Genomic DNA, 10,291 nt, shown 5'->3' with positions numbered 1-10,291 from the left:
TGTGTGTGTGTGTGTGTGTGTGTGTGAGTGTTTGTGTTTGTGTGTGTGCGTATGCGTGCGTGTGTGTGTGTGTGTGTGTGTGTGTGTGTGTGTGAATGAACTCACTCTCCTGTCCGGTGGAGTTGAGGTGCTCCAGCAGGTCACATCCAAACACTTTGTCCCGACTGCCTCCTTTTCTCCGGCCTCTCCTCATCTTGCTATTCCTTCACCTCCTCTCTAACATCCAGGCCTTGTTTGTGTGTGTGTGTGTGTGTGTGTGTGTGTGAGCTGATCTAATGAGTGTGTGTGTGAATCAGTGAAGTTAAAGCTCACATGACGGCTGCTGTAGAATATCTGACAGTATTATATGAGTGTAAGGAACGTCTCATGCACTGATGTTCACTGATCAACTACATCGTGCGTCACTGCTTGATGGAACAGATGCTTCATATGCAGAGATATGAAATATATCTATATAAAAAAAGAAACAAACAATATACAAGCCTTAACATTCAGAATAACAACAATTCTGTGCTCATTCTTCGTGACTGTCACGTTAGCGTGTGTGTGTGTGTGTGTGTGTGTGTGAGCTGATCTAATGAGTGTGTGTGTGAATCAGTGAAGTTAAAGCTCACATGACGGCTGCTGTAGAATATCTGACAGTATTATATGAGTGTAAGGAACGTCTCATGCACTGATGTTCACTGATCAACTACATCGTGCGTCACTGCTTGATGGAACAGATGCTTCATATGCAGAGATATGAAATATATCTATATAAAAAAAGAAACAAACAATATACAAGCCTTAACATTCAGAATAACAACAATTCTGTGCTCATTCTTAAAAATAAAGGTTGTTGAAGGTTTTGAGTTGCTTTATAGTTCTCTGTAGGCTAATACATTTCTATAATATCTCATTATAGATCCTTGTTGGTGTTTTGATTTAAATTCTCACAAGATTAAATGATCTGAGATGATCCACATTCATTTTAAGCTCTACACTCTCACTCGTTGCAAAAAATGATGTTCTTCCTCAGTATCTTTGCCTTGTTTTCCTCTACAAATATCTAAACATTATTAAATCAAGATACATTTATTTGAGATGCAAAATGACATGATAATGAGTCTTCTTTATGCTTAAAACAAGCACAATTATCAGCCAATGCAAGAAAACCACCATCATTCATTTTCAAATTTTTTACAGTATATATATATATATATATATATATACATACAGTATATATTCAATCTTCCTTATTTTTTTTTTAAGTATTTCAGACTTTCTCACTGAATCGAAGTACGAAGAAAGATAAAATAAAGTAGAAAGAAATAGTAAAGAAAGGTTTACATTCCACCAAAATTACCATATTCACAAGCTCAGAAAACTGGTTATTCAAAATATTCCTAAAAAGCATCCCATCTCCTAAAACTAAGGAATGGCTATTTCTAATTTTCATTGAAATTGAATTAAAAAAACACAATCACAGTGGTAGAAAACAACTGACGTCATTTTGCGCCTCAAGTAAATGTAGTTGATTTGAAATCAATATTGATGTGTAATTGCTTAGCCGACACATTAAACTCCATTGAGTCGCCTGAATTATGAAACTGCATAAAGCTCTGGGTTCACAACCACAGGAAACACAAAAAGCACAGCAGAAATGCAAGAAGGAAACGCAAAAACAGGACAACGACTAAACGGAGAGCAAATGAGACGAACCATGACAAATGCATTTAACATTTTGCTTGCTGAAGCTCGACAGAAGTTCTGGTAAAGCACCGCAGAGCTTCACATCTCCAGCAGACCTCAGTGCCAGCGCTTCCTCTTCTGACTTTCTGAGTTTTGCACCAGTTGAAGGCCACACCCTCACGCTTTCTACACACTCTTCATATCTTTCCAGAAGAAACCGAGAAGATCGATTCAAATCCTGCTACGCTTCTGAAGCCTCCGACAGCTTGTGAAGGTTTTGCATCACGTTCATCTGTGTTTTTCAGCGAGTTTGTTCCTCTCTGGTGCTCTTGCGGAAATGACTGATCAGATCTGAAGGCCACGAGTGCTTTATGCTCGCATCATCAAATAAACCCAGGCCTTTTCCCCCCCGATAACATCCTATGAGCGTACGATCCGGCATCTTTACAAGCAAGCCTGAATGAAGAACTGAGACGAGAAACGTAGAGAAGAATAGAGAAAAGCCTCCAGTTGTTTTTTTCCTGCCCGCTAAACCCCGCCCATTCTGTCACCGTCCTGTCATTCTATCAGTTTATTGGTTTTCGGGTTTTTTTGAGGAAATGTGTATATTTAAAACATGACGCAAGAAACCACTAAACTTCCCTCAGTGACTTCCTGAGTCTTTACTTTCTGTCTTGATTCTCCATTTCTAATATACGCCTTTATCTCGACCTGGTGTCTGCATTCATCCATCTGTGAAGCATCAGGCCAATGTTATTCCCCAGCCTAAGACAGATGGACATCAGGACACAAAACTGTGAAAAACACCACATTTAATATAACTAAGATTACGTTTACATTACAAAGCATCTTGCAAATGAGGAAAATCACATGCACTTTGTCATAAAGGCCGGTCATATTAATAGATAAGCTACAGCAGAACACTTACCATGGTATTTTCATGGTGCTCCTAACATGGTAAATGTCCAAGAAAGCATGCCATTTCTGTTGCATCTTGCTGAAAAACAAAACAAACTATACTGTACCCAAAAAAAAACACATATTATATGATTGCTTTTACGTTTATGCATTTAAGCATCTTGCAAATGAGGAAAATCACATGCAATTTGTCATGAAAGGCAATGATATTCATAGTGCACAAGTGTACGAACTATATTAATGCATAAGCTGGAGCAGAACTAGGTGATATTGAAGGATTACCATATTCATTACCATGGTATTTTCATGGTATTCCAGGGTTCTTCAAAAAACTGCATTGTCCTAACATGGTAAATGTTTAAGAAAACATGGCATTTCATTGTATCGTGTGGTAAAACAAAACCAAACCAACCAAAATAGGTATTTCTTTGGTACTATGTCCAAAAAACCAATAGTACTTTAATATATACATATATGTATATATCATGGTAGTAAAAAGCATTATTCGAACATGGCAAATGTCCAAGAAAACATGACATTTCCATTGCAACATGTTGAAATCAGAAAAATTAGTATTCCTATAGTACTATATACAAGAGTATTTTCATATATGCACCTATACCATAGTACAGAATGATTATTTATCTGATAAACCATATCAAAGCATTCAAAGGTAGCATGTATGCATGCACAAAAAAAATTAAATACCAAATAAAAACATGGTATTTCATATAACCGTGATAGAGCTATAATGATAGATAATTTTGCGTGTTATTGCAAATATGCATTCCTATGTGCATGTAAAATGGTTTCAATGTCAAGTAAAGCTTTCGAGTTAGTTAGAGAATACTTTTATTTGCGTGTGTAATAACTGTAGCTTTGATATAAAAACTTACCTCACATAAGCACTTTTAAGTTCAATAAAAAAGTGTGTAGCAGCCACTGAGAGACAGATTATTGGCTATTAATCTAGTATATTTACGGTATGGTGTCCGGAAGCGAGTGTTTTCTGCTGTTTTCCACCAGGAGGCGCTTTGGGGCCCACAACGCCGATCCTACTTTGACACGCATTCAAATCTGACGTGTTTAGAACGTATAAATATATTATATATGTAAAAGTCAAAGACTGGAATTTGATATTTCCAGTGCATAATATTTACACCTAGGCTATATAAGGACACCACGGACAGCTTACAAACAATAAAAAAATAAGAGAAATAAAAAAAAAAAGATAATTATTTCCTGCCCGCTAAACCCCGCCCATTCTGTCATCGTCCTGTCATTCTATCAGTTTATTCGTTTTCTTTGAGGATATATGTGGATTTTTTAAACCGCTGGACGTGGCGATCTAGCTCTTTAGGGTGTATTTTCGAAGCACATTCGGCACTGGACGGTTTTTAATATATAAAGCCCGTGGTTTTGATTAGCGATCATGTCGTACTGCTCGTTCCAGGCGCAGCTGGTGTCCTTCATGGAGATCGCGGCCAAAGCGGCGGAAGCGGAGATCAAGCGGCGCGTGGAGGAGAGCTGCGCGGTCATCAGACTGGAGCTCAGCCGCAGCCGCAGAGACATCGAGGCGCTCAAGAGGAAATGCGTGCTGATGGACAGCGAGCTGAGGAGGGCCAGAGGACGGGGCAGGAGGACAGGTCAGAGGTCATCACTGCCCATACACAGAAGTACTATAGTCATACCATAATACTACTATATTGATGCACCATGGTATTTCCAAATGTACTGCAAGGAATAGCATCCTACTACTACCATGCACCATAAGACCATAACTATGACATCATCTATAGGAAGGAATAAATACAAAATAAGGATTCTAGTGCAGACTGACTAATGCAGATCTGCATGTAGTATGACTATTATGAATTGAATAAAGAGTTGAGCAGATGTGTAATGTGTTTCAGTGTGGTTCAAGACGCCGAGAGACGCCGCCGTGCCTGCGATCAGAGATCAAGACCAGAATCCAGATCAGACCAGATCAGATCAGGTGACGCACACAAACTCAGAGGAGCTTTCTGATGTTATCTCACCCGGAAACATCAGGACATTTTCATAATCATAATTTCAAGGCTTGGAAGAGTCACAGAGAGACAAATTTTGCGCAGCTGCAAAAAAAAACACCATAAGTTACGAAAATCTTTGCTTTTAGAAGTTTTTTTTATATTTAAGGGTCAAAGACGAAAAAGGGTTGAAGCATAAAAACAATTAAGTGTAATGCTGCTTTAAATTGTTGTTGTTTTTCCCAAAAAAATTTAAAAGATTTCTGTTTAATTTAATTGCAATTTTGTTTTTGTTTTTCTGAGCAACAAATAAATATCATACATTTTCCCCTGATTTACAGAAAATGCCATTCAGTGTAACAATCTTGTCAGGCATATTTACAACAAAAATCAACTTATGACATATTAAAAGACTAATTACTTTCTCCCCAAATACTAATTAGTTGTAATTTTACATTTTTTTAAATGTGCCACTATCCTAGGTTTTGCCCATTTGTCAGGAAGAATTTTTACTCATTTAAAACACAATAAAATTTAATATGCTCTTATTCTTTTATATATTTTAATATGTACAGGTCAGAATAAGCATGTTGTTTGAATTTTTACACAAATATTGTGTTACACTGAATAACAATGTAACATTATTTCAACCAAATCTTGACATTTTATTCTCTAAAAACTTATTTGAAACCTTAAAAGTAGACACTTTACTTACATTTAATGTGCTTTCTATGTCATATAATCACTTTTGTAAATTTCTTTTGATGCGGATCTTACTGTCTTTGACCTATATATATTTTAATTTAATAATAATAATTTATTTTATTTATTATTATATATATATATTTTATTTGTATTTTTGTGTGTGTTATTATTATTATTATTGTAGACAGTTAAACATAAAATCTATTTAAAAATATATATATTTTTGGTTTAATCATTGATAAACCTCAACAGACTTTAGTTTTCAGCTGGTTCTTGTGTTTGATTAATCGGACTGAATTGAAACACTGATGTGTGTTGGTGTGTTTTGTAGTCTGTCTGTTCGCTGGAGGAGGGAATCAGATCTCCAGTGATTAAACAAGAGCGACAGGAACAGGAATCCGGCAGCGGTGCACGAGGTACGATCACATCTGACACTAGAAAACTAAACTTCAGATGAATCCTGATACGACAGAACAAACGCAGAGATACACTGATGCTCGGACCCTGTTTGAATATCTTCTGTGGAAGCTGCAGAATGTTTTATACTTTTCTTGTTTAGCGTTTAACTCAACTCTGCGATTAAAGAAAGTCATACAGGTTTGGAACAACATGAGGGTGAATAAATAAAACATTTCATGAACACTTAGCCTTGTGCAAAAAGAAGTGCACTTAATTGTGTGTACTTAAAATCATAAAATTATATTTAAAAACTGTACTTGCAGGCAGTGTTGGGGGTAACGCATTACAAGTAACACGAGTTACGTAGATTACTTTTTTCAAGTAACTAGTAAAGTAAGTAAATGCAACAGTACCCTTGAATCATATTTCAAAGACAATAGAATTATAAAATGACATAAAATGTACCTAAACCTATTTAAGTGTTGAAAAGCACTCTTAAGCGTAACTAATTGCATTTAATACCATTAAAATCTATAATACATTTTAATTGAATTGTAAATAACATGAAATTAAGTGTCCAAAAACATTATTCATTATTCATTTCACTATTATAATCTTTTAAATTATATTATTTCCGTAATAAGTATTCTTTTTAAAAGGTGCTCTTTTTTAAAGTATGCTAAAGTGACATTACAGTATATTTTACTTTAACATAAATGCTTGTCAGTACATTCAGCAGTCCACTTTATCCATATTTCATAGACAACAGAAACCTGAAATAACATAAAAAGATGTACTTAAGTCCTACTTAAGTGGGTCCTACTCAAGATAAATAAATAAATACTCTAAAGTTCAGCTAATTGCATTTAATATACATTTAAACTACTGTATAATACATTTTCATTTAAGAACAATTAATATGCAAAAACATTACATCCAGTTTGCACTTTAGAATATTACATTAAAGTATATGATATTCATATTAATTACTCTTTTTAAAAATAAACTAAAGTGTACTTCTTGTACTTTCACAAGGAAACATATGTACAGTTTTACAGCACTACACATTATGTACTTCCCCAAGCCATGGTTTTTTAGTTACTTTTTTATGGAGTAACGCAACATTGTAACGCATTACTTTTAAAAGTAACTTTCCCCAACACTGCTTGCAGGTAATATAATATTATTTAAATAAGTATATTTAAAGAGTTTACTTTCATGACTTAAGGACACTTTTAAAAAGTACATTTTTTGTAATAGTGTCAGATTAAAAGTTTTACTTTAAAGCACAATTTAAATCGTTATGTTTTAATCTTTTGTCGTGTTTTAAAGAAGTACACTTATTTTGATGTGTTGACTAACATACTAAAGCAAATGTAAAGCACTTTATTATAATTTTAACGTTAGTGTGTCATTCAATATTATATTTAATGTTAATATATTTTAAATGTACTAAGCTGCAACTTCATCATTACAAATGTGTATTTAAATGTATTTTAATTACATGAAGAAGTGTACTATACAGTATGTACTAATTATAATTTGTAATTTGTGGTATTCAGTGTTACATTTTAAGTATTATGTTCAGATATTTTAAATGTACGTTATTGCAACATCATTACAAATATGTTTAAATACATGACATACAAGTTTTAATAGAAATTACATTAAAGTATATTTTAGTTAACTAAATATTAGTAACACTTTAACAATATTTCATGGACGTTAGAAGTAATTATGAAATTACATAAAGATGAACTTAAGTCCTACTTAAGTGGATCAAAAAACCTAAATGTAAACTATAATACATTTTCTTAAAATGCAGTTATATGTCCAAGAACATTACATTAATTTGCACTTAATTATATATATATATATATATATATATATATATACACACATATATATAAATAAATACTCTAAAGTTCAGCTAATTGCATTTAATATACATTTAAACTACTGTATAATACATTTTCATTAACTGTAAATAACATGCAGTTAAGTGTCTGAAAACATTACATTCAGTTCGCACTTAAGTATATTCTTTTAAAATATATTATTTCCGTAATGAGTGCTCTTTTTAAAAGTATGCTAAAGCGACATTAAAGCATATTTTAGTTTATCATAAATTTTGTTTACGCTTGTCAGTTTAACCATTTAATAGACCCTAAAATTAATTATGAAATTACTTATAAAGTTGTACTTAAGTGGTAGTGGGTCAAAAGCACTCTAAAGTTCAACTAATTGCATTTAATATAAATTTAAACTTCAATACATGTTAATTTAATTGCAATTAACATGCAATCAAGTGTCTGAAATCATTACATTCAGTTTACGCTTAAGAATGTTCTTTTACAGTATATTATTTATGTAATAAGTGTTATTTTTTAAAGTATGCTAAAGTGACATTAAAGTATATTACAGTATATTTTAGTTTATCATAAATGCTTGTCAGTACGTTCAGCAGTCCACTTTTCATAGACAATAGAATTAATTATTGTTTTACAGACAGGGCTTAGGTTAAGCCATGATTAGGCCATAGTTCACAAAGACATTTAAGTAGCTTAAAAAAACATTACTGGTGTGCATCTTAAGACAAAACATATTTTAAGATAAAGTTAAAACAGCCCAGACATGCATTTTAGTCTGAGACTAGGCTTAAGCCTTGTCTATGAAACCGGGGGGAAAAGATTAACTTAAGTCCCACTTAAGTAATTCAGTTTACGCTTAAGAATGTTCTTTTACAGTATATTATTTATGTAATAAGTGTTATTTTTTAAAGTATGCTAAAGTGACATTAAAGTATATTACAGTATATTTTAGTTTATCATAAATGCTTGTCAGTACGTTCAGCAGTCCACTTTTCATAGACAATAGAATTAATTATTGTTTTACAGACAGGGCTTAGGTTAAGCCATGATTAGGCCATAGTTCACAAAGACATTTAAGTAGCTTAAAAAAACATTACTGGTGTGCATCTTAAGACAAAACATATTTTAAGATAAAGTTAAAACAGCCCAGACATGCATTTTAGTCTGAGACTAGGCTTAAGCCTTGTCTATGAAACCGGGGGGAGGGAAAGATTAACTTAAGTCCCACTTAAGTAGGTAAATTAAAAACACTCTTAAGTTCAACTAATTGCTTTTAATCTACATTTAAACTATAATGCATTATCATTTAATTGCAATTAAAGTGTCATTAAGTTCACACTTAAGTATATTATTTTAAAGTCTATTAATTTTATGATAAGTACTCTTTCTGCTTTAACACACAGGGAATCGTCCCTTCGATCACGAGCAGCAGAACATCCAGCAGATCCAAGCTCAGGAGAACATGGAGAACCAAAAACCACTGTTAGGAGCTTCAGAGATCCAAAACACACATTCACAGACGGCCACAGAGCGTCTGAGCGGTCTGGGACTCCAGCTTAAAGCCGAGAAGGACGATGAGGAACCGAGAGTCCACCCGAGGTTTGCTCAGCTGTGGACGACGGTCCCTGAAACAACCGCTGAAGACACAGAACGGACGTTTCCAACGTCACGAAACACGGCGGTCTTCAGCACAGGAGCATCCAGAGACAATCTGCATCCCGTGGAGACACAAATGGAGCTGTATGAGCCTGAACAGATCAATGCAAACGATCAGATGACGAGCGCAGTAGTCGACTCGGTTCCAGCGTTCAGTCACGGGCCGCCCGCGAGCGTGGAGAAGCGCTTCAGCTGCTCGTACTGCGAGAAGAGCTTCAGTCGGTTCAGTCAGCTGAAGGAGCATCTGCGCTGTCACACGGGCGAGAAGCCCTTCGCCTGCGCTCAGTGCGGCCGCAGCTTCACCAAACACTGCAATCTGACCCGGCACGCCGTGGTGCACAGCGGAGAGAAGCCGTACCAGTGTGGCCAGTGCGGGAAACGCTTCACGCAGCGCTCCAGTCTGAAGTGTCATCAGAGGACGCACTCGAGCGCGTGGGATCACAGCTGACGGCGGCCTGACCTTCAGCAGAACGGCTGCAGACACATCTGCTGATTCACTGTAAAACACACAGAGGAACTTTTTTTGTCATGTTAACATGTTGCAATGCACTTTTTACACTTTCAAATTGTATTTTCATATTGTATCGAGTAAGGTGTTTTCTGCGCAATTTGTTAATTTATGATTTGTCTGCATGATTGAATAAAACAAATTCTAAGAAGTGGTTCAACTGTTACAGTTTGGTATTATCTAGTAAATTGGACTCGATTTTAATTTTCTTAATGATTTAACATTTAACATGAAAACAACTAAAAGCTTTCTAAAATGAAAACTTTTTTCCATTTGTATTTTTGAATTGATATTTGTTTTTGGCACTTCTAGAACATAATGCCATGTGTTTGACCTTCAACATTTCAAATATTTAAATAAATAAAATATAACTAATTTATTATAAATGCTACAAATGTATAAATTATTATAGAAGTATTATAAATAATTATATAAAATATATTATAAAATAAATGAAACATTAAAATAACATTTTTAAATAACTTATTTTTGAATTAATATTGACCTTCAACATTAAATATTAAAATAAAATAAATAAATTAAATATATATATT

General features: G+C 34.2%; 2 protein-coding genes and 1 long non-coding RNA gene across 3 annotated transcripts in view; 1 reads left to right on the top strand and 2 right to left on the bottom strand.

The window, feature by feature from the left end:
* The window catches only part of LOC107671804 (rho GTPase-activating protein 30), a 22,456-nt gene extending 22,010 nt beyond the window's left edge, over positions 1-446 (bottom strand). The window contains exon 1 of the mRNA XM_016464776.1: positions 106-446. Coding sequence (XP_016320262.1) covers positions 106-193 — 88 coding nt within the window. The 5' untranslated portion in view covers positions 194-446. The remainder of the gene's footprint in view (positions 1-105) is intronic.
* A 2,152-nt stretch (positions 447-2,598) lies between these two features.
* LOC107671806 (uncharacterized) lies at positions 2,599-3,586 on the bottom strand. Its single transcript, XR_001632255.1, has 3 exons — positions 3,486-3,586; positions 2,872-2,931; positions 2,599-2,668 (listed from the first exon to the last, which is right to left on the bottom strand). It is a non-coding gene; the product is annotated as an uncharacterized LOC107671806 (long non-coding RNA).
* Positions 3,587-3,790: 204 nt separating this feature from the next.
* LOC107671805 (zinc finger protein 880) lies at positions 3,791-9,884 on the top strand. Its single transcript, XM_016464777.1, has 4 exons — positions 3,791-4,235; positions 4,503-4,585; positions 5,635-5,719; positions 8,977-9,884. Exons 1-4 carry the CDS (start codon positions 4,022-4,024, stop codon positions 9,675-9,677), a joined length of 1,083 nt encoding a protein of 360 aa, XP_016320263.1. The 5' UTR covers positions 3,791-4,021; the 3' UTR covers positions 9,678-9,884.
* The last annotated feature ends 407 nt before the right edge of the window (positions 9,885-10,291 follow it).

The sequence above is a fragment of the Sinocyclocheilus anshuiensis genome, unplaced genomic scaffold (assembly GCF_001515605.1).
Source record: "Sinocyclocheilus anshuiensis isolate Anshui unplaced genomic scaffold, SAMN03320099.WGS_v1.1 scaffold1491, whole genome shotgun sequence".
NCBI lineage: Eukaryota > Metazoa > Chordata > Actinopteri > Cypriniformes > Cyprinidae > Sinocyclocheilus > Sinocyclocheilus anshuiensis.
Note: the sequence above shows the minus strand (reverse complement) of the source record. Positions and strands in the feature narration are given on the sequence as shown.

Excerpts from the sequence above, each read along its gene's own strand:
- LOC107671805 (XM_016464777.1), top strand. The coding sequence starts at position 4,022 with ATGTCGTACTGCTCGTTCCAGGCGCAGCTGGTGTCCTTCATGGAGATC. Across the intron at positions 4,236-4,502 it reads AGGACGGGGCAGGAGGACAG|TGTGGTTCAAGACGCCGAGA; the intron begins GTCAGAGGTCAT and ends AATGTGTTTCAG. Across the intron at positions 5,720-8,976 it reads ATCCGGCAGCGGTGCACGAG|GGAATCGTCCCTTCGATCAC; the intron begins GTACGATCACAT and ends TTTAACACACAG.